Raw genomic sequence first — 24,633 nt, forward strand, 5'->3', positions numbered from 1 at the left:
TTGTTCATTGGAAATAGATGGAGTACACCCTTGCTAGTAGTTGTTGGAAGAGTGTCACTAGGGAAGCAGATTTAGCCTGTGTTTATCAAATGCCCATTGTTTGCCAAGCACCCTGTTCTGCACCTTGCCACCTTTGTTTTCTTTGACAGCCTCCCTTAAAGACACCCAACACCCACTGAGGTCATACAAGCAATAAGTGACACCTCTAGGATATGAACTTAGTTTCGCTGAGGTTTTGTCTGTGATTCATACCTCTGGCCACGCCACTGCGTGGCCCCCACCTCAAGCTCCCCGGCCCCTCCCAGCTGGGCTCTCTGTCCCTCTCTCCAGGCCCCATCCTTGCCCCTACTCTGGGTCCTTTATTCTCTAAAGCCTAACATGGTGCAAAGAGAAACTTCTCTGGAGAGGCAATTTGAGATCCAAGGACCTGGTGTTTCGCCTTTTTCCTCTAGACCTTCCTTTGAAAGCTCCCGCTCCCCTCTGCGCCCTTCACTCTCTGCCCCCTCCCACACAGAGAAAGAGACCAAAGGGAAAATGTGAGAGGCGAAATCACCCAGCCTCCCGAGCCTTTGCTGCAGAGCCGGGTGCTGATGCTGCAGCTGCCCTGCCTGCTCAGCCCAGCCAACAGCGAGCCAGCCAGCCGTCACAGACAGACCTTCATCACGCCTCTCGTCACTAATGGTCTAACAAGCCTTTGAAAGCTGAGCTGCTCTCTTGTGCTCTCAACGTAATTTTCTCGGAGCTCCAGTGGCCCCTCAGCCACCCATCCCTCTGAGACAGGAGCATTTCCAGCATTAGTTGTGTCTTTTGATGTGTGTCTCTTCCCCCCTCGGATATGGGCCATCCATCTGCTGCATGCAGCTGAGTGTATACCCAGCTTCTCCGTTCTGGCTAGGAAGACAGGAGAAATAACCCCCCACCCCACCTGCCCTGCACACCAAGGCTAGTCTGGGATGCTTAAGAAAAGTGGGGTTTTCTGCAGTGGCCAGGATGCCATGAGGTACCCGTAGAGGAAGGAGACGGATGAAATTGTGGTGCACATAGCTGACAAAGGGCATCTATGAGCACTGGTCACCCAATGGAACACTGGCCCAACATGACTCACAACCATCGTGCCTGCCCTTTACAGTAGTCCCGTGAGGTGGGGAGACGTGTCCCCGTGTCACAGAAGCAGAACTTGAGGCTCAGAGAGGCTACATCAATACCTGAAGTCACAAAGCTTTCCTCCACAGAGTCTCATTTTGAATTGAAACCTGGATTGGGCATTAGGGACCTGCAAACTGCAGTGCACACAGGTGGCTCAAGGGGATGCCACTGGGCACCTGCAGGCTTGGGGCTGCAGAGAGGTAGAGCCGGTGAACGGCACATGACACTCTGCCTGGCCCTTGCCCTTTCCCTCTCATCTGTAAAATGGTGCCCAGTGCTGTGAATTTCTCTTTGGGTGGGGAAATCTCAGCTGTTGAAAGTATCCAATTACCAAAAGGCCCCTTGTGAAATCAGCTGCGTTTATCAGAATAAGCTGTTCTCTCTGGGAACTAACTTGTCCTGTTAAAGCTTCACCACTGAGTGATGCTTTGGAACCCAAAATGCCTTTACAGCAGAGCCTAGAGGGCCCAGCTACCCTCTGTGTCAGTGGCCAAGGAGGTGCACCAAGGACTTTTTTCCCCCTCCAGCAGCAGGAACTGGGTCAGCTTCAATGCCCACTATGGAGGGTGTTAAGACACGTGTGTGTGGTTGGAGGGCACAGGCTGGTTCTGAGGGGCCAACTGGAAAGGGGTTACAGCTTTCTACAGAGAAATTTCTTACAGGACCCTGGAGTGATGTGGCATTTTTATGTTAAGAAGTAAGTGTGTGTGTGTGTGTGTGTGTGTGTGTGTGTGTGTATGTGTGTTTCTGTGTGTATCCGTCTGTTTGTCTTGCCTGTCTGTGTTTGTTACATTAAGGGCAGGCAAGACCTAGGGCTGAGGAGCTGGCTCAGCTGGTAAAGGCGCTCTTGGCTCCAAACCTGAAGAGCTGAATTCTATCCCAGGGTCTCACATGGTAAAGGAGAGATCTGACTCCTGCAAGTTATCCTCTGACCCCCACGCGCATGCCATGGCACATACACACACATGCCATGAACAAATAAATGCAATACAGATCTTAATAGTATAAATAAATAAAAAGCTTAACCCCTGAGCACTGCTCAGAACTCATCTTTTTTCTGATCGTGATTTCTTCTAGCCCCCAAGGTGGGCCTCCCAGGGCTGGGTCTCCTTAGGTACTCCATTCTTCCCTCTGCTCTGTGTCTCCAGTGGCCTATGACCTCTGCCTAGTGAAGTCTATTGCTTTTCCAACATGGAGCCAAGGTGGACCTGGACCAGGTTCCAACTTGTGTGGACTCAGTGGGAAGGCATTGTATACCCAGTATGCCTAGATCTGGGGGACTCTGGGCCTGAAGCAGGAATTCTCCTGCCAACACAAGCACCCACCAGGCCTGGCCCTCCAGACAAGTCAGGTTTGTCTGCCCTGGCAACAGCATCCATTCTGGGCACCCAACTCTCCAAAGGTTTTTCTTTTACATTTCCTCCCCAAAAATGTCTCCTTGGGGATTCTAGAGCCTCTAACCCCTTTCTGCCCCATCCCCTTTGACAATGCTAGCATTTCCATCTGAAGGAGCATCCTGCTTCCTGAGAACAGAACTGTCCTCATCTGAGCCCAGGGAGCACTAGATGATAGGTAACACTCCCTTCTTTGAGAAGGGAGTTGGAAAAGGTATGACACTTGTTACTGTAAAGGGATTCACACACACAAAAAAAAGTTAAAGAAAATCTGTTTTTGTTCAAAAAAAAAAAAAAAAAAAAAAAAAAAAAAAAAAAACCAGCCTGTCTCTCTTTACACTCTGTACCCTACCTCATCCCATTCTCCAATACACATGCATACGACTGCCCCATCCAGGGACTTCTCCATCGCTCTGCATCTTCAAATTGACTCATTTGCAGGTAGAATCCAGCCAGTCATCCAGGCTTCCATCCCTGGTTAGGAATCCTCTTCCCTCGAAGCAGGTGGGATGGAGTAGGGGCTTTAAACAACTTTTTCCTGTCATACATATGTTCATATACTCAAACACAGAAACCTGAAATGCAACCACACATTGTTCTCCTCATGGGGTAGGATTCTGGGACATTTGTGCTTTCTTGTCATATTCTTGTATACTATTTGAATATTTTATAATGAATATACTTTCACTTTTTTATTATACAAGACATTCAAACTCATTTTCTCATTTTCAAAAACGTCATATAGAACAAGTAAGGCAACAAGTTTGGCTGAAATTCCTTTTGCCCTGCTTATCCCTCTCCCCAGAGGCATACACTGATATTCTTATAGATGGAAACTTCTAGACCTCTTTTTACCTACAGAGCTTATGGCTGCCTTAAGAAATCTATAGTAATGTGATTGATTGCATTGTTTTTATTTTGATCACTTTAGATCCAATAGTCTGTGTTGAAGATCTCTTCCTGTCTAGGGACATCTAGAAGCATGCTACTCTCTTTAACAGATGTTTGATATTTCCATGTGGTTGTGGTATAGTGTATTTAATCATTCCTCTACTGAAGGACATTTAGGTTATTTTCAGGTTTTTTTGCTATTGCAAACAACACTTTGATAAACATCCTTGAGGACTTTCCTTTATTTGCCTGTATAAGTGTTTTTCCTACATGGATAATGACTTGCAGCTTCCCGAGGTAGAAGGACATGCATGCTTTTAATTTGAAAAGGTGCTTTGGAACTACTTTATAACCAGGAAGGGACACTGGCAGTAAAGGACAGGAAGAAACCTGGTCCCAACTGGCCCTTGCCTATCACTCCAGCCAAACAATAAGGAAAGGGGCCCTAGAGTGGCTGTCTGTCCACACTGGTACTTGTTACTTACTAACTGGCAGCCTCCTGGAGCCTGGCCTCACTGCTTCCCTCTTCCCTGCAGATTCAGCCCTTATGAGTGGTATGATGCCCACCCCTGCAACCCCGGCTCCGAGGTGGTGGAGAATAACTTCACGCTGCTCAACAGCTTCTGGTTTGGAATGGGCTCCCTGATGCAACAAGGTGCGTGTCTGCCCTCTCTGTGCTTTCTCATCTGAGGAAGGTAGCTTTTCTGCCCCGTGGGTCCTTTGGCCAGCTGCCCTCAAGAGGCAGCCTCAGACCCCAAGCCTTCACACCTGATTCACATCCTGCTCCACTGCTCTAGCCCAGAGCCAGCTCTGGATCTGAAGCAGATCAGCCACCCCAAGCTGTGGCATGTGAGAGGCATTCCAGTACCTTCTACTGTTGTTGGGATGGAACAGAATATGAGCTTGCTGTATTGACCCTGGTAACTTCTCCACAGCCCAACATAGCTGATCCAAGCAAGCAGGGGGATAGGACCATAGAGGAAGAGGGTGGGAAGAAGGAACCACAGAATAGTGCTGTGGGGGTACATGGCTGAGGAGACTAAGAACTCCAAGTAGTTAGGCCAGGGCTAGGTGAGGTTGAGTGCTCTGCCTGAGCACATCGGAGACAGTATTCATGGAAGAAGATGGTCTTCAGTCCTAAAGAGAGGACCCCAAGATGACTGGCTCCGAGTAAGGGTTCAGCTCTTTGGAATGTCTGGAGATGCTTAAATGTCTAGACAACAGCCAAGCATGGTAGCTCGAATCTGTGATTCCAGCATTGGGTTACTGGAAACTGGGAGGTTACTGTGAGTTCAAGACAAGCAAGGCCCTGTCTCAAAAGTGGGGAGGGCACAGCAAGACAACTCAATGGGTGAAGGTGCTTGCTGCCAAGCCTGGTGACCTGATGAGAAGCACAGGGTCTACTCTAACTGCAGGGACCTTGTCCTTCACACTCCCGTGTGAAGCCTTAAGACCCAGCACAAATCCTGCACTTCAGAAGGCATGATGAAGATGCCAGATAAATGAGGGAGGGAGGGAGGAAGGGAGGGAGGGAGGAAGGGAGGGAGGGAGGGAGGGAAGGAGGAAGGAAGGAAGGAAGGGCATTCTCCTTAGTGTCCATCACAGAGCTTTCCACTGAGCTGTGAACACTGTGGAGCTGTGAGTGTAGCAGAAGACGAAATAGACCTGCCTCACCCCGATCGGTGGGCTCCAGCAGCTGGGGAGTGACAGGCAGCTTTCATGGCTAGTGCTTCCATCTGTCCTCACTATTAACAGGCATCCTGAAGCCTCACCTTCCCTCTTTGCCCATCATCTTTGTTCAATGACAGTTGAGAAAGACCTGGAAGCCCCTTCACTGCAGTAATAACTTCTCTGCTGCTGCCTGCTGCCAGGCCCCCAATGCGTCCCCACATGGTTTTGATTAGGGGGGAGGGGGTAACTAGGTATGTATTTGAAAAACTCTCCCCTGAGTGGCTTCTTTGAGAAAAGAGAAAAATCATCCATATCAAAGCAGACGCTTTCAGATTGCAGGTCCAAATATTCCAGAAAGTTCAGGAGTCACTCACTATTTAAATCTCTTGAAAGCAGCCTAGTTAATTACTTCAGTTAGAAGGGTTCGTCTGAATTGTGCTCCGCACACAAGGTCGGGAAGAAAGAGTGATATATTTCAGCAAAGAGCTTCCAAAATGTTGATTTTTCTTCTCCTGCCAAGTGCCTTACAGCAATTTCATATTTGTATACCGCTCGTATTTCTGATGCATCTCTCTTCACATTATACCATTGCGGTATCCTAGCAGTTCTGTGAGGCTGGGGCAGAGGAAGGACAATTCTTCATCCTTTGCAGAATTCAGAGCAAGAGAATCGTCTGACCTCAGAGACCCGGGAACAGGGGTTTCTTTCAGAACCCTATTCTGTGGTTCACCAATAGATATTAGACGGTCCGAGGAACCTATGAAATGGTGTGCGTGCACGCATGCGTGTGTGCATGTGTGTTGAGAATGTAAAATATTAAATACCAGCCTGGATCAGACTCAATGAAGGGCTGAGTTCTCACACTGTTCATCCCTCCTCCTCCCCAACCTCCAGTTATTGACTCTTGAGGTAAATCAAAGAATATGCCTTTCAGACAAGTTCCCAGTGATACTGAGAGACCATGGGGCTGATCTGCTAGACTGGAGAAAAGGTCTCGGTGCCTATGTGAGTGTCCAGGTGATGTCATGGTCTACACATTGTAAGGCATCTCCTCCCTTCTCCCAGGCTCCGAACTAATGCCCAAAGCCCTGTCTACCCGAATCATCGGCGGCATCTGGTGGTTCTTCACACTCATCATCATCTCCTCCTACACGGCCAACCTGGCTGCCTTTCTGACTGTGGAACGCATGGAGTCACCTATCGACTCTGCTGATGACCTCGCCAAGCAGACCAAAATTGAGTATGGTGCTGTCAAGGATGGGGCTACCATGACCTTTTTCAAGGTAAGATTCTCTTCTTCTTTGCATCACCTGGAGCTCACCTTCTTGGACTCTTTACTGAGTAGAAAAGGGGAGCTCTGCCCTCACTCCCTCCTTCCCTCCTCCCTTCCTCCCTCACTACATAGACTCCAGGGGCCTGAAATCATAGATCTCAGCCTCTCCCTGGTGAAACCAGTTGACTCTAGGGAGCTTGGTATCCAGTAGATTGAGACCATGTAGATTGGTCTCAAATTCTGAAAGTTTCTGGGGCAAGCCATGTGAATCATTGAAGGAAGATAAACAGACAAAGATTGGATGGGGCAGGAGAGAAATGGCCCAGTTTCAGACAGTCCTGGAACCACTGGGACCCTACTCTTGGCTTGGGGTCTCAATACATCCAACTCTGAGAGGCTGATTTGGGGTGGTTGAACTGCCCATTTCCAAGAGCAAAAGGCTCCTCCTCTTAGAATGCTAGTGTCTTCAGAGAAAGTCCCTGTCACCTGTCCATGTGGCTACTTTCACAGGAGCCATGACTTTTGCTCCTCCAGCTTTGAAAGTGTGAGTTCAGTTCCACTGTTTTCCCCATCTGTCATCCTAGATGAGGTCAAGGGGACTCTTCCTGAACCCAAGAAACAGCAGGTTCAGTGTGCTTCTAGACAAGTAACAGTAGCTGCGGCCCTGCACTCACAGTGGGCCAACCTTCGCTCCTCTATTAACCTTCTCAAACCCTGTGAGATGAACACTGCAATCACTCCCAATCCACGTGTGGAAACTGAGCCCCGGCAGATCACCTAAGGATTCACATCTGGAGGAACTGGACCCCATCCTCCTCTGCTTCTCTCCAAACTTAGGGGCTAAATCATTGGTGGTGAGACTTGAATGTGTATCTGGATGCCATGGAGCCTGTGTCATCAGGACTGAGTACTGGTGTATACACGTGCACACACACACACACACACACACACACACACACACATACACACGTTCCACTCAGAATGAGTCTTCTGGGCCGAGGCTATAGCTTATTTGGTAGGAGTGCTTGCCTATTGTGCACAAAGCTCTGGGTTCAATCCCAGCACAGCAAAAGTGGCGTAGCAGTGCACACCTGTAACCTAGGCTCTCTGGGGGTAGAAAGTGAAGGATCAGCAGCTCAAGATCATCCTCAGCTACATAAGGTATGGGGAGGCCATCCTAGACCACATGAGGCCCTGGAGAGAGAGAGAGAGAGAGAGAGAGAGAGAGAGAGAGAGAGAGAGAGAGAGAGAGAGAGAGAATTCTAACAAGTTCCCCAGATGCTGCTGGAACTGCAGCTGAGGATGCTTTGAGAAGTAGTCCTCTAATGACCCCGTGGAAGGAAGCATCAGACTTTGGGAATTGTGTGGATGCATCCATTCATTGGCTTATTAATCAGATGCCCTCTGCCAGTCTGGAAGCCTGTGTATCTCCCTTTACCCTGGGCTCTGGTTCTTCATCCCTGCCTGAGTGTTTGCCTCTTTGGAGACTTTAAGAAAAGGAATGAGCCCCAGTGGAGCCTGAGGAAATAAAGGAAGAAGTTAGAGTGTAAAATGCCTCCATCCCAGGGGTGCTCCATCCCCAGCGCTTTCCTCCAGCTCCCTGTGTCTCTCCTGAGGATAGGGGCAGCTACTTAGTGAAGGAGGAGGAGGAAAAGGGAGTTACCTTTGCCCATGACTACTGCCACGGGAAGCTGGTCACACCATCTGCTGGGGAGGGCACAGTGTGTACTGAGATCAAGGGGAAATAAAATGTTGTCAAAGGCACATTAGGCACTTGTTGAGTGTGAGCAAAGCTGACAGTATGTGCATACATGTATGACTGTGTATAGAGTAGATGACACATGTAAATGAGCATTTTGCTCATTCACACATAACATGAATGAGTATCTGCCTGTATGTGCACAGGTAGATCTGTGCTTGGATGTGAATGTTTACATCTGTGTCTGTATGTGTGCTAATGAGCAAATGCATGATCACCATCTAGGAACACATATATGAATCTGTGAGTACACACAAGAGCATGCCAGAGTATCTGTGTGTATATGTATACTTAAATAACCCTGTGTGGTGTGTGTCTGTGCATGTGTGTCTGTGTCTGTGTGTGAGTGTGTGTCTGTGTGCCTGTGTATGTGTGTGTATGAGTGTGATGACCCAGGTACACATGTGTCTGTATGTATGTGCTTGCGCAGGAACCTGTCTGCTCATACTCCCTGTCCTCAGGCCACAGCCCAGCCCTTTGACTACCAGACTTTCTCATGAATTAGGCATGAGCCTGTCTCTAAGCAGGGCTCCCGATCAAAGCGAAGTGGCATAAATAAGCCCAGTGCAGGCTCATCTCGGCTGATTGGAGGCCCCCACCTTCCTCCATGCAGAGATGCTCAGATTGCCTTCTCAGAGCCCAATCCCAGCTCCCTACCGAGCCTGTCCTCAGCATCAAGCAGCCATGGTGCCCTCTCCCTCCTCCCCTGCAGACAGCACAGTGTGGAGGGCAGTAGAGGGACACAGAACCTGCTCCCCAGCCAGGACTCTGAGGCTCCAGGACCCATTAGCCAGAAACAGCATCTGGGTGTCCCCAGGCAGGACCAGTCGCAGTTCCATGCTCTCCTGACATCAGTTCAAACTTCTCTGCAACCAGGTGTGTACCCACACTTTACCTGTTTCTCTGTCATTCTCCTCCTAACAGCCCTATAAGACAGATGAGTATTGTCCCCTCCATGTTACACACAGTGGAAGCAAGGCTCAGAGAGGCTAACTGACTTGCCTAATGGCACACAGCTAGAAAACTGCAGAGCTGAGATTTGGGCCACACCTGACTGTAACTAACATCTATATTCTTTGTCCTTTCAGTTTCTCTCAGGGTCCTGCCACAGGCCTCAGCAGAGTCCCTTGGGGAAGAACAAAGTCATGGTGGTTTGGGCCATACCCATGCCCAGCACCGTCTTGACACATTGTAGTGGTTCAGGGGATTTATCAAATTGAGTGTCTGGTGCTGTGGAAGAGACAAAATTGAAAGGAGGCAAAGCCAAGAGAAGCCAGTGCAGGAGGCAGTGGTGGGCATAGCACCAAGCAAGCAGCACTACACACGTGCACGCACATGCATGTACGCATGCACTCACACATAGGCACGTGCACACACATACACATGCATGCACACAACGCATGCATGCACACACACACATACACACGCACATGCATGCACGCATATGCGCGCGTGCGCACGTGCGCACACACACACATATCCCAAGTTCAAAACAAGTTATCTTTGTTTCTGTGGTGAGTACATTCCTGTTTAGGTGGCACACATGAGGCTAAGGAGATGGCTCAGTCAGTAAAGGACTTGCTGTGTAAACATGAAGACTTGAGTTCATATTCCCAGCACCTATGTAAAAGCTAGGCATGTTGGAACCCACCTGTAACCAAGGATTGGGTGTAGGCTAAATCTAGAAGGACACCTGTACCTCGGTAGACAGACTCTATAGGTAAATCAGTAAAGCTTCATGATCAATGAGAGACCTTGTCTCAAGAAATAAAGAACAACTAAGAAATATACCAGATATTGGCCTCTAGCTTTCACAAGTATACATATATGCGTGCATGCACGTGAATGTTTGCACACACAAGCATGTAGACACACCCCAAAATAAATAAGTAAATAAATCCCCATGGCTAAGAGTAGAACACATGAAAGAGGACACAGCAGGAAGCAGGACACCCAGCTCTTGGACCCTGGGCCCCTTGAGCTCAGCCAGCTGCTTGCAGGAAGCTGCGTGGCTGGAGTCTACCCCTTGGCTCTGAATGAGGTTTGCTGGAGGAATTGTCAGGGAGCAGCAGACATCACAAACACCGTCTCCTGTGTTGTCCTCCCTTCGTATTGGAAGATAAAAATTAATTAGGAGATGAAAAAGGAGGCCTTTGAAAGCACTTTGGCTGTAAAAATATGTAGGCAAAAATGTAAAGGAGGCTGTGGGGGAGGTGAGCTCCTTGCAGGGGAGCTGTGCGGCTTTGAAGGGAGAAGATGCTGGAAGAGATTCTGCAGGGATTGTGGCCTCTTTGAGTGGTGGAGCTGGGAGCTCAGCACAGTGGGGCTGCTGGGGGAAAGCATGGGAATCTGGAGCCTCAAAAGCCAGGTTCCCCAGCCCTGGGCATGGCTAAGCCCTCCCAGTTACATAGCCTCAACTGCAGCATCCTACCTGGAAGGGGCTTAGAGGGGCTGTCCTGCATCCCTATGTACCAGCTGAACAGTGATGCTTCTCCGAGCTTGAGGGCTCAGACGGCTACCCAGACCTCAGCTCCCTGTATCTCTAGCCCTTCCCTCTGCTGCCCTCCTTCACAGCCCTCCACCTAGCTTGCAGCAGAAGCAGAGTGGGAAGATCAAGCAGCAGTCAGTCTGGTCCAGCCTGGTGCAATCAAACATCACCCTTTAAATCAGACCCAGCAGTATGTGTCTTGGATAGAGTCTCTAATGGGTAACTTTGTGCAAGTCACTCACTGCTTCAGTCCCCTTGCTTGCCTGGACAAGTAAACACCAATTCCTATCTAGGAAAGGTCCTAGACCTTCGGTGTTTATCAAGGGCAGGGGAGAGCTTGCCCCAAAGTCCCCTCCTGAAGCCGGTGACTCAAGTAGAAAGCACTTTTGACACCTGGGGACTCTCCTTTCTCTGGGTCCTCTGGACTGGGCCTACTGGGCTTTGTGGTAGATTTCAGTCCCTGTTACCATGGCCATGTGCTTCTGCACAGAGAACATAGAGGAAACTGGGAGTCGGTTCTTAAAACAAAAGGATTCTATACCTGGGAGGCAGAGGCAGGCAGACCTCTGTGAGTTTAGGGTTACCCTGGTCTACATAGTGAGTTCCAGGCCAGCAGGGGCTACATTGTAAGACCCTGTCCCCAAAATAAAAAGGATTCTAGAAGGAGCTGGTAGAAAGAAAGCAGCAGGTTTGGCCCATGGTTCAGGATGGCAGGGAAGTCACTGAAAACTCCTAAGTTTCCAAAGAACTCCCTGGGCCTCCGTTTTCCCTTCTGTGAACTGGGTGTGATACTGTCCTCAACTTTACAGAGTTGCTGAGATGATTAACTAGGGGGATGCCTAGTGAAGCTTAGAAGGGTTTCTGTTCTGCAGGAGATATCCCCATGACGTTGAATAGCCTTACTGTTTACTAATGCAAGCTGGTGGCACAGGCCTGTCTGCCCCATAGACGTGATTCTGGGGCCATCAATTGCTTGCTTTGATGCAGAAATATTTTTTAAGCTGGTTGTCGGCATTTTGAAAACTAGAGACTTTTACATTTGAAATATTCACAACTCCAGTCTCTTGGAAATCTGGCGGCTCTAAGCCAGCGTTCCTGCAGCTTCTGGAACACAGAAGCAAAGGCTGGCTCTGGCTTCCTGTCCCACCAAGCCTTGAGCCATTTCCCAGACTAGAATTGACCCTGTCAGCACTTGAGTTTCATGGTGTGTGTGTGTGTGTATGTGTGTGTGTGTGTGTGTGTGTGTAGGAGACCTGAGTATGTGTGCACAAATGTTTATGTGTATATGTGTACAAGCACACCTCAGGCAGTTTCTTACCCAGGCTGCATCCGTCTCATTTGGAGACAGGGTCTCTTGCTGGCCTGGAACTTGCCAAATAGGCTAGGCTGGAACTAGTGAGCCCCAGGATCCAACTATTTCTGATATCCCAGGTGCTGAGATAATAAGCCACCATGCCTGATTTTTTTTTTTTAACTGTGGTCTCTGGACATCAAACTCAGGTCCTTGTGCTTGCAAGGCAGACACTTTCCCAACTGAACCAACTTCCTTTCCCCTAAGTTTTATGTCATTTATTTTCCATAACTGCTCTGCACTATGAAGATTACTTCCTCTTTCTAAGTGGGAAAACTAGTCGTTAAAGAGAATTCCTTGAGGAATGATAATGGTGTCAGCCACATGGAGAGCCTTAGGGTCGGGCTCTTGTGTTCATTAGTGACCCCATGCCTTTCCTCTGCTGACTTTGATGATAGCCAGGTACAGCAGGCGTCCTCAAAGGCCCCATTTTACAGACATGGAACGTTAGGCTCAGAGGTATGATGTGGCAGAAGGACCTGTCATCTGAACACAGGTTGCTGTGACATCAGGGTCCATGCAGTGGAGCTGAGCCCTCTGTGATCTGTCATCTCCACCTGCTGCCCTCCTCTATAGAGTCCCTCTGAGAGAAAAGCTGCAGGCTCTCTTGGGACTGTAATAGCAGACGCTGGGCACTCAGAGAGCTGATGCTCACAGCAATAAACCAGGAGGCATGACTAACTGCTCTAGGACACCATTCTGATGGGGCCAAAGACCACCCCTCCCCAGTCCCGGGATAGGCAAGCTAATTACTCTGAAGAAAGGTCTCTTCTCCAGAATGGAAAATACCCAAAGTCTCCCATGGAGCCGCACTCAGCTGCCTCTGCACACACTCCCTAAGATTTAGTTGCACTCAAAGCTGATAGATAGGTGTTTATATATGCATACATAGCCCCATATACATTCTCTTGTACAGAAATGTTAAATTCTCAAGATTAAGTGTCTTTGGTTGGGGAAAATCAATTCACTTCTTTGAGGAGGCTGAGATGAGGAGTCGTGAGCCTGGAACTCCCTTTCTTGCCAATTTTTCCTGATATAAAAAGCATCTCCATCCTGGCAGATCGCCCTGTGCTGGCTGCTCCAAACGATTCCATTAATTGATTTAGGTGACTGGCTCTACAGTCACCCTTATTAAGGTTCCCACCAGAGCCAGAGCAGCAGATGACTCCGGAGCCATCGGTATGTGGGACTCCACTCCCCTGAGAGGTGACTGCAGCTCAGGCCAGTAGTGGAGACACGGGCCCTGGTGAGGGGGGCTTTGCTTCTTTCTATGGTGGATGTGTTAGGGGTTCGGGGCTGTGTTCCAGAATCTCTGTACTGTTCCAAAATAAAACAAAATGGGGAGGGACTTGAGCAGATGTAATTGACGATGGGGCCCAATTGGGGTCTGGGTCAAGAGCAGTGGGGGACATCCAAGGGAAGGAGGTTGCAGACTTATGTGACAACAAGTCAAAAGATGCTGTGAGTTTGGAGCCCTGGAACTGGAAGGGAGAATTCTTGGAAGGCATGTCATATCTGGCTTCTACTTTGTGTCATCACCCGTCTTAACTTGCCTATCCTTTCTGGTACCCTTCCTTGTCCCTTTACCTACCAGTGATCTCTATGTGTCTTCCTTGGGGCCTCTCCCCCTCCGTACATCCTCCATGCACAACTGAATCCTCTGCCTTAGACAATGATCTAGGAAAAGCATCTCTTTTGGCATCAGGTAAAGACCTGTGGCTAGTAGGAATGGAGGGTAGAGGGTGCAAGGCGGAGTTGAGATAGAAAGGTGTTCTGATCACATCCTGAGGCCTGGGGATGAGGGCAGGCTGGCAGAAAGGGTCATTGGAGAGTAAGTGGACCTGATAGGTGAGAAGGGAAGAGTGGCTGGCTGGCTAATAGATAGATGCGGAAGAGGAAGGATGGATGAACATATGTAGAAAGAACATATAAATAAAGTGGTTATAGGCTGGATGAAGAGTAGTAGTGTGGGGTAGGGAACATGAGCAGATGATCAATAAGAAAAGGAAAGGGTGAGTGGGTTAGTGGAATGGATCGATGGACTGCTGGTGGGTGGACTGAGGGTTACATGCATGCTTAGGTGGGTGCATGGATGGATTGTTGGATGAATGCATGCATAAATTGACAGTGGGTGAACTCACAGGTAGATAGATGCATTAGGAGATAAAAGAGACCTGGCTCCTACCTTTGTAGAAAACAGAATTTGGGAGGCAGGAGTGTAACGCAGCAGCTCAGGGGCTGGAGTCTTTGAAGGGAGAACAGCAGTTAGGTCAGAACAACCAGAATGCCGGTGAGTCTGGGGAGCTGTGCATCTGGCAAAGTGAAGGTGGTTGGACTTGGATGATTTGATCACAGGAAGAGCTCGAGTTGGTGATTATCTGTACAAGCAGCTCAATCGGGAACAGTACCGCTCTCGGGAACACGTGTGTGAGGGTGTAGTAGTTATCCACTGCTTAACCAATTACCCCAAACTTCATGTCTTAAAACAACATCTGTTGTTTAGTGGCTTATGGTCAGGAATCCAGCAGGGCTTTGAGAGTCCTCTGGCTTGAGGCTCCTCAGTGGGCTGTGAGCCAGCTGTCAACCAAGGCGGCAGTCACTCTGAGGAGTGCCTTCTAGCTCATGGTATGTACACGTGCTCAGAGCCTCTGGGATTGCTGTACTGAGTAAGGGAAGTGCCGTTTGGCTAAGAGTTAGCCAGATGCTGTCCTCTGTCCTTGCCATGGGAATCTCTTCTGAAGGTAATTCATAGTGTGCCAGTACCATACCACCACCACCCGGGAGAAGAGCCGAGGCATGCGCAGGAGATGAAGACAAAACCCTGTCATGCAGAAGTGGCATTCCAGCCCTTCCAGAGAATAACCCAAAAGCAAGCCGAGCGGTCCAGTCCACACTTAGGAGGAAGAGTCAGAACAAGGGTGTGACTGCCCGGAAATGGGGATCTTTAGAAGCTGTGCAGTGCCCCCGGAAGAGGCGTGCAGAGCAGGAAGAGGGGCCAAGAGAGGTTGATAGAGGCGATTCTGCATATCAGAAATTATCCGGAAAATGAGAAACATCTGGAGCATCAGAAAAGCCAGCAATGAGAGTCATCTTAGAGGGAAGAGGTGTTAGTGGGGAGCACTTGGGATGAGCTGAGGTGGAAAGATGACTGGAAGGGGGCAGGCTGCAGAGTGGGACAGAAGGCGAAGGGGTGGAGCAGCTGAGAGCAGGGGAGGCCACAGGCAAGAGGGGTTGGGTGAAACCGGGAACCAGCGCTTCAGTCTCTGTGCACCGGCGCTGAGGCATGTGAGTTTGCAGGAGGGGAGCGCCCGCTCCGTAAAGGGTCTCATGCCCTGTAGCACTCAGTTGATTCCTTCTAAGATGGAGTCCAAAGACTCCTGCCTACTGCTCTGATGCCCTCTCCTGTGCTATCGCCTCCTCCCCTGGGGTGTACTGTGGACTTGGACAGCCAGTTTCAGAGGGCCCATCCCTTGCCAGAGCCCAGAAGCACCCAGAGAGAAGTACACATTCCATTCAGGCTCCCTGCCCCCTTCTGGCAGCCATGGCCTCGTTCCCTGCCCTTCCCCCCCCCCCACAAGCCTGTGCCAGCCTGTGGGAGTACACCCATGTTGTCACGTGCACCAGAGCTGGGCTAGGTGCCAATCAGACAGGCTGACATCACAGAAAGCCACAGCCAGACTTGGAAACAGCCCTTACAATGGGTCTCTCAGAGCCATCTCTCCCTCTGGGACCAAGGCAGGGCTGGTCTCTGTAGGGACCAGGCAACTGGCATGCATTAAGTTCCCAGGAAGGTTCAGAACACCTAGCTTGCCCAGACAGCAGGGGATGCTCATGCCCAGCCCTCTCTCCTCTCTCCTTGCCTCGAGGATCCCCATGAATGTCCCTATGGCAGACGCAGCAGCCCACCCACCGCCCTGCCCGTCCTGCTCTGTGCCTCTGGTCTCAGACATGGAGCAGTCACAGGGACCTGCAGAACACTACTCCCAGGAGCCTCACCTTTCTCTCTGCCTGCAATTCCCACTGTGCCTCTCTCAGTCCTGAGAAGAATAGCCCAGAACCATGCTTAAGTCCTCCCCTGACACAGTATGAAAAGCTTTGCCTGAAAAGGCCACTGAGCTTTGCCTTCATGTGTGCCCCCTAGTGGTTCCTGGGATACAAATGCAGCTGTGTGGGTAGGCGCATGAATCATCTCCAGAGGGCCTTGCTCTATATAGTGTCTGTATAGCCTTGGGTGAATTACTTAACAGTGCCTCAGCTTCCCCATCTGCAAAATGGGACTAATAGCACCTACTTCTTGTGATTTCAGTGATGGATCCATGAGTGAATACAGATAAAGCTCTTAGAACAAGACCTCTGCTTGTTAATTGCCTAACAAATTCTGGGGAAAACTCATTTTGAAGAAGTCATTCCAAGAGTCAGGACTGCAGCTAGGTCAGCTGAGTGCCTGCCTCATATACATGAAGCCCTGTTCCATCCTCAGCACCACATAGACCAGATGGTGGCACATGCCTGTAATCTCAGCACTTGGAAGGCAGAGGCAGGAAGATCGGAAAGTTAATTGATTTTCAAGACAGGCTTAAGGCTGGCCCTGGCTGGCCTCAAACTCTGCATGTAGCTGAGGGGGAGAGAGAAGGGAAAGCTGGGCATGAGCGTCCCCCACTGTCTGGGCAAGCCAAGTGTTCATGAACCTTCCTGGGAACTTAATGCATCCCAGCTGCCTGGTCCCAAGAGAGACCAGCTCTGCCTTGGTCACAGGGGTGGCTCTGAAAGCCCCATTGTATCAGCTAGCCTCAAACCTGTCTCAAAAATTAATTAATTCCAAAGACTGCTTGTGTTCTGGCAAAACTGCAGGGCTGCCATGAAGTGGGCCAGGGTCTGAATCTCAGCTTTAGTACCCTCCAGCTGTGCACTTCAGCACCTTGCCTCCCAGCGCCTCAGTTTATATATCCATGCAATGGGTGGTGCTCCCCTACCCAGCAGAGTATATACACAGAGTTGGACAACTGGAGCCATGCTGAGTAACCAAAGGGAGTGGAGTGTGTGGGGAGAGGCTCTGGAACTTTGGTTTAAATATTCCCATCCCTTGCTACCCAGAAATCCAAGATCTCTACCTTCGAGAAGATGTGGGCCTTCATGAGCAGCAAGCCCTCGGCGCTGGTGAAGAACAATGAGGAGGGTATCCAGCGGACACTCACAGCCGACTACGCTCTGCTCATGGAGTCCACTACCATAGAGTACATCACACAAAGGAACTGTAACCTCACGCAGATCGGTGGCCTCATTGACTCCAAGGGCTATGGCATCGGCACGCCCATGGGTGAGCGGGGCCCATGTGCAAACAGAGGTTCTCGGGTCCCTCCACCCTCCTCTCACACAGCCCTGAGGATCATTCCGCTGAACCTGGGAAGGTGGTGTTCTGTCAGCTGGGAGCAGAGGGATGGAGTCACACCCCTGGCTTGGTTAGCCCTAGCCTTGAGCAGTGATAGCTGGGACAGCACCACATCCCCCTGGCCCAGTCCCTGTTAATACACACAGGTACTCAGGGCTTTCCAGCACCACAGGACCCACAACCAGTGAGCCAATCCTCCCCCACCAAGATACCTTACCTGGACTTGGAGGCGGGCTTCGGTGAAAGGAGCCCTTGTTTTAAGCCCACAGAGGCATAGTCATGGTGGCCAGCTCTGGTAAGCAGCCCTCACTGACAAAGCCCCTGCCCCCTCCACAGGCTCCCCCTACCGGGACAAAATCACCATCGCCATTCTGCAGCTGCAGGAGGAGGACAAGCTGCACATCATGAAGGAGAAGTGGTGGCGAGGCAGTGGGTGCCCAGAGGAGGAGAACAAGGAGGCCAGCGCACTGGGCATCCAGAAGATCGGCGGCATCTTCATCGTCCTGGCTGCCGGCCTAGTCCTGTCTGTGTTGGTGGCGGTGGGCGAGTTTATATACAAACTCCGCAAGACAGCGGAGCGGGAGCAGGTGAGGCCCTGGAGGAGGCTGCTGCGTTGGACAGGGAAGGAAGGCAAGGGCAAGACTAAGCTGCTTTCACCCTCCTATGGGCATGCACTGTCTCATCTCACCTCCCTGACCACCACCAGGCTCCAGCCAGCTTTCCTCTCCTGACCAAGCATGTTTTCCTATCAACCCCTGCTCCACTCCATCCCCAGCCAGTATGCAGTCAATGCAGCCAAAAGGATGCCCCAGCCTCCACACTGATGCCTCAGGATCCACAATGATGCCCCCACCTCCACACTGATGCCCCAGCCTCCACACTGATGCCCCAGCCTCCACACTGATGCCCCAGCCTCCACTCTGATGCTCCAGCATCAACAATGATGCCCCAGCCTCCACACTGATGCTCCAGCATCAACAATGATGCCCCAGCCTCCACTCTGATGCCCCAGCATCCACACTGATGCCTCAATCTCCACTGTTCCTTCCGTTTTAACTGACCTGTGTGCCTCCATGCCTCCCATCTACCTGGCCTCCCAGCTCCCACCCTTTTTCTCTGTTAGCCTAGACTCCAGGTTGACTTTCCAGCCTTCAGTGCTTCTTGGCCCACCACATTTCTCCAGTGCCATCTACAAGCTCCATAGCAGCCAGTGCCCTGTTTCAAACTTAATTCAAACCATGTCAGCTTCCTAAACCCCCAGGGTAATTGTTGAAGCTGGGTGACAGAGGCACAGGGGTTCATTATTTTGTGCTCTCTACTTTCGCATATATTGGGAAATTTCCATAATGAAAAGTTTAAAAAAGAAAAGTTCTGAGGGATGGCCCAAGTGTGCAAACAGTAAAGCTAGTCTTCCCCTGCCTGATTAATTCAAGCATGGTCGGGCCAGGAGCCCTATGTCCTGTGGCAAATTAGAAGCATGGAGAGAGAGTTTTAAGTGCTAATACCCTGGCCTCAGTCCCAGAGACTCTGTTTAATTGGCCCACGGCAGAACCCAGCTCTAGAGACTGCAGAAGGCCCACGGGGTGAGTTAAACTTGCACCTGAGCCACAAGCCTCTGGGTTGGGGAATCACCTCTCCTGCAGAAATTCAAAAGCATCCGGGGCCCAGTGTGGCTGACAGGAGCCTGCCACTGGGTCACATGTGGAGGGCCCATTACAATCGGTGTCTGATAGATCCATCAAAATGAACTGGAGTTGTTTAACAAACAGCAAGCAGAAATCAATCGAGAGAAGGGATAGTGTGAGTCAGCCATGGCCTTAGAGAAGCCCAAAAAGGTACCATCCCAGAAGACCACTCCACTGGAAATCAGCTTGCAGCTGACTAGTTGTTGTCTGACATGGTCAAGAATATGGATTGTTTGGCTCACAAGGATGTTTGTCTAAGGGTGAGCCACAACATAAAACACTGGGAAGATCCTAAATGTTTAACAGGGAATGGTTAAACGTTATATTAAAAAAAAAAAAAAAAAAAAAAAAAAAAAAAAAAGACCAACTGCCAGGGGTTTTAGGATTCCCTGTTAAGAATGAACTGAATTCTAAATTTCTCTAAACAAAAACAAAAAATAACGTGAAGGAGCTGGCATGGCCCACCTCTTGGACCTGCTCTTGCCCTTTCCCATGCCCATCCTTTACTTTCCCTCACACATGACTCCTCTTGAGTCCATGACACACCCGGTGTGTTTCTGCCTCAGGACCTCTGCACATGCTGTTCCATCTGCCTGGAGGGCACTTCTTGATGTGCACCATATTCTCAGCTTCATCTAGCTGTATAGATTTTAACTATTGTGACCTCCATAACTACCCATCCCTAGAACTTACACTTCTCTGTCCCACACCACAGCTTTAGCCTCGTAATAACAGGCATAACTGGCTGGAGGATTTACTTATTCCCATGCTTGTTGTCCGTTCCCATCCCATTGCTAGTCCACAGCTCCCTGGTCAAGTCTTCACCTGCTTTACCACTGTTCTGTGCTAACACCCAGCATGCAGCCTTGTGTGGGGGACACACTTGCAGGATGCAGAAAGGCAGGCTGAAGAGAACAAGGTTCTACATAGAGCAGGACAAGTGGGGGACCTCCTCTGTACCACAGCCTGTATGCACCTTCCTGGTGCTGATGTGGGGAAGGACGCTCCCCCTATACCATAGCCTGCATACACCCTCCTGGTGCTGATGTGTGGGAGGACCCCCCTATACCACAGCCTGTATACACCTTCCTGATGCTGATGTGTGGGAGGACCCCCCCCCCGTACCACAGCCTGTATGCACCTTCCTGGTGCTGATGCTCCATGCCCTTGCCGTCTGAGTTGGGCCATCAGCCTGCCCCACTGTACATCATGTCCAGTAACTGGTTTCAGGAGCCACTGCCACTACTTACCTGTGGGGATGCCACACTCCTGCTGTCCCCATGGCTAGCTGCAGGTACCATGCTCAGAAGGCCCTTAGAGGGAACTATTCACTGGGTACCCACCTTAGTCACAGGCTGGACTCCTGGGCAGGAGGCAGTAGTTGGAAGACCCATCAGGATTGGTTCCCCACGCATATCTCGGGAGCTTCTGCAGGCCTACTGTTGGATTTATGGGAATAAAACCTTAGAGTCTAGGATATCCCCCAACAGGTTCATAAAAGCTCCTTAAGCTCTGTGTGCATGGCATTTGGGGTGCTGTGGGCTCCTCTTTGAAACAGAGAGGCGATACCACCTGCCACTCCCCCCTTGTCTCCTGAGAACTTTCCAGGCATCTCTCTGGGGCTCTTGGTGGCCTCAGTGCAGAGCCAGGAGGAGAGGCTCTGTCTCACTCTACCCCTTGTCTCCGCAGCGCTCCTTCTGCAGCACAGTAGCCGATGAGATCCGATTCTCCCTCACCTGCCAGCGCCGTCTCAAGCACAAGCCGCAGCCTCCTGTGATGGTCAAGACTGATGCGGTCATCAACATGCACACATTTAATGACCGAAGGCTTCCAGGCAAGGATAGCATGAGCTGCAGCGCCTCGTTAGCCCCTGTCTTCCCCTAGACAAGGGTACAGCGGGGACTTCAGGCCTGATCCATGCAGAGGAAAGCAAAGGAGACCAGAAGGGACATCCTCATCTCATGCTGGCCTTGGGAACGGAGCTGCTGCCTGCGTCTTACCTACCAGGAAACCAGTGGGCCCAAGGCCAGCAGCTTGGGCTTCATCTCCTCTTGTCTTTTCTATGGCTTTCTAAAGCTGGGAAGGCCAGCGGAAGCACATGCCTCTCAGGCTTCACTCACCATCCTTCTCTTCTCCACAGCCAGGTATTTCTGCCATGGCTCTGAGGCCTCAGAAGATGGCTCTTACACTCTCTTCCTTTCCCTCAAGCCCAGGGCTTTCTAGTACGCAGCCATGAGAGTGGAGACTCCAACTTTGAACACTTTAAGGATGTTCTAATGAGGCTGCCAGTGGGAGCCTAAAGGCAGCCATCCAGCCATCCATACATGGATAGAAGCAAGACATCAGCCCTTAAGGGTTATTCACCTGGTACTGGCTTCACCCACAGCAGCCCCTTGGCAACATGGAAAGTGACGTGGAAAAGAGGAGTTTGGTATGGGAGAAGGAGAACACACAGATGGAGGCTGTGGCCGCAGACGCTTAAGGTCAGTGTCCCAAGGCACAAGTGTTTAGGAAGTCCCCAGGAATGTGAATGAGGTAACAACCATAGCAAATTCTTCTCCACTTCTGAAACAAAGAAGAGAAGACACCCTCCTTCATAAAGAGTGTCCAAAGACTCGATAGACATTAGAAGGCCAGCAGAAGAAATACAGATACAATGAAAATCCCACAGGCCCTAGACCTAATAGACCGACTTTGCTGGTAAATGAGCCAGCATTCAGGACCTTGGGTTTTCCACCATCTACTCATTGGCGAGCCCCTGCCCCTGACCATTTGAATTTGGCCTCTCCCTGTCATCCTGCAAAGAGAAGAGCAGCCTCAGCTGAAGTGCAAGTCGAGTCAAAAGAGGGGTTGGTGCCCCCTGTGCAGACAAACTTTAGGGTAGGTGGGAGAAGCCACATGAGAACTTTCTGAGCATGCCTAATCTAAAGAGGCCCCTAGAGAAAGAAAGCTTTCAGGAGTGGAATCAGAGACCCCAAGGCTAGGGAGGGAGATGCTGCCTCCTGGAAAATTAACCAAAGACCCAACACAGAGATACAAGGCCATCCTGGTCCTTGGTCTCTCATCTGGAGCAGCTGTGGTCTTAGGAGATCTGGGGGAGAAGAGAAGAAGCTGAGGAAAAGCTAGGGAGGGGACAGCCAAAGGCATGCGCAGATGACCTATGGTTCCTACCCTGGAAGTTTGAAACTATAAAAATCTTAGGAAAGGTCCAGATGTGAGGGGCTAGACAAAAAGTGTCCTTACAGAGAGCATGACAGGGCCATCAGGGCCCCCCACAGCTAAGCGTGGAAGTTGGTCTCTGATGAGGGATCAGGATGGGCAACATAGGTTGAGAACTGGGGGACACTAGTCCCACACTCCCTCACTTTCCTGGTGCTGCCAGGCTTGGATGAGCTACATCTAGGTCTCAAGAGCCTTCCCAGCAGAGGTGAAGGAACACAGCCAAGCAGCCCCTACCCTCCGACTGGCATATGTGATTAATCCCATCTGCTGGTTCTCTGGAGCTCTGGCTGCCTGTCTGCACTGGAGGAAGGAGAGGGGAGATTTGCAGCCAAGCCCAGTACATGGAATATTAGGAAAAGCCATGCTGGTAGGACGGAGGAGCGTGTACATGTCTGTGTGTTTGACTTTGTATGTGTGAGTTTGGGGGACTGGTGATAAAGGACAGACATGGGCATATAACATAGTTCATAGCAGGCAATAATAGGGGCCTCCTTTGTGACCTGGTTGTATATGGTGTGTGTGTGTGTGTGTGTGTGTGTGTGTGTGTGTGTGTGTACATGAATGAAATAGGAAGGAAGAAACCGAATCAGGACCAGCAACAGAACCTCATCTATGTAAAAACAGGAGAAGCCATGTAGGGATGGGGTTCTAATGAGTATGTGGGCAGATGCAAGTGTGTGTGTGGATTTTTGTGTGTGTACACGTCTGTGTCCTGAATGACAGAGGTGGGGAGCAGGACACAAACCTGCAGCATAGCCAAATATATGTAAAAGGAGAAGCCATGTCATCAGAGGTCTTTGTATGAGTGTGTGTGTGCACATGCACACACACGTGTGCAGGCTTGTGTGCCCTGGAGATAGCAGGGAAGGGCAGACCAGACTGCTGTGCCTCGTGAGTGGATGTGTGCTGTGCAGAAGGAGTCATGTGAAAAAGGAGAGAGAGAGAGACATGGAGAGAGACAGAAAGAGAGAGAGAGTATACACTCATACCCATGCATGTGCAAACGTGTACCTAAATTCCAATTCAGATCATGAGTTGAGGCAACAGAGCAATCAGTAAGTCAGGACACCAGGGTTTGTTTGCATGCCTGTTGTAGGAGGGATCATTTGCCACAGCTTTCCTGAGGCTCCACGGGAAAGTGTGCAGGGACTTTGGGGGCTCACAATGGTGACTCCTCCTTTGCTGTTCGTAGTATCCTGTTAGGAGGAAAAACATTCCCTTTCCTTCTTTCTTCCTTCCTTCCTTCTTTTCTTTCCTTTTAAACCAACCCTGCTGACAGGATTCTAATGAAACCATTCTCCAGTCTGTTCTCATCCACTGTATTCATTACCTCTGTCTTATGTTGTCCAATACCGTTTTATAACACACACCCACATCCATGTTCATATCACACATGTGCTTTTGTGCATGACACGGCAGATGTGTCATGTTCTTCTGAGGCTATGCACATATGTAGACTGTGATGGGAGAAGGAACGGGACATGGTGGGAAGGATGTTCATAAGGGCAATGAAGAACGGTGGTTGATGGCACTGGGTTGGTTTAGGGACTCAGATCTCCCCTTCCACTTGAGCCTTACGTCCAGAGGTGTGGTTAATGCCTGCCCTCTGGCTGAAGTCCTATGTTTGTCCTAGAGACCAGCCCAGTGCCAAGCATCCTGGAGCCCACCCTGCCCGGCTGAGTTATGTCTCTCCCAGGGTAGGGAAGGAAGTCAAGAAGGAGGCAGATTATTTGAGTGGAAACCTGTCCCAACCCCCTCAGGGCTTGCACAGAGCTGGGGCTGCAGCACACAGAGGCACTGAGGAACAATGGGAAGCATCAGAGCTGGTTTGGATGGATCGGGTATCCCTAAGCAGGTGCTGGCTGGCTGTCTTTGATCCTACAGACCAGCCCTGAATGGAAGAGCACCTCATGCCACTATGTCTGGGCCTGAGTTCCACGTGGGCTCAGTGGAGGGGTAGCACCTATCCTGTCCAGGCCCTGGGGGCTATTATACAGTGAGCCTCCTTCTGCCGCTACCATGACCCAGTTTCTCTGCTATGGACAGATGACGAAACCTGAGCACTCTGGGTGCTCAAGTGGCTCCCATCTGCAGGTGTCTTGCAAGAGGGGAAAATGAAGTATTGGCCAGTGAGCTACACTTAGAATCCCTGAGGTAGGAGACTGCCCTTCCTCAGCCTGGCCTGCATCTCAGCTGGAGGAGCACTTCCTGGGTCCTGCCCTTAAAGCATGCAGTGGAGGAGGGGTAAACAGACTAAACATATCCACGGGAGAGTAGAAGTCAGACTGGGCCCGCAGTCCCCAAGAACCATCTGCCCTTCCTTACCTTTCTTTCTGGTCCAGGGAGGGCTGGAGGTAGGGTGCA

The 24,633-nt window shown here is 50.4% G+C and overlaps 1 protein-coding gene across 1 annotated transcript in view; it reads left to right on the forward strand.

The window, feature by feature from the left end:
• The window catches only part of Grik3 (glutamate ionotropic receptor kainate type subunit 3), a 210,921-nt gene extending 189,887 nt beyond the window's left edge, over positions 1-21,034 (forward strand). The window contains exons 12-16 of the mRNA XM_051188767.1: positions 3,968-4,086; positions 6,168-6,385; positions 17,068-17,290; positions 17,699-17,949; positions 20,737-21,034. Coding sequence (XP_051044724.1) covers positions 3,968-4,086; positions 6,168-6,385; positions 17,068-17,290; positions 17,699-17,949; positions 20,737-20,931 — 1,006 coding nt within the window. The 3' untranslated portion in view covers positions 20,932-21,034. The remainder of the gene's footprint in view (positions 1-3,967; positions 4,087-6,167; positions 6,386-17,067; positions 17,291-17,698; positions 17,950-20,736) is intronic.
• Positions 21,035-24,633: the final 3,599 nt, after the last annotated feature.

The sequence above is a fragment of the Phodopus roborovskii genome, unplaced genomic scaffold (genome assembly GCF_943737965.1).
Source record: "Phodopus roborovskii unplaced genomic scaffold, PHOROB, whole genome shotgun sequence".
NCBI lineage: Eukaryota > Metazoa > Chordata > Mammalia > Rodentia > Cricetidae > Phodopus > Phodopus roborovskii.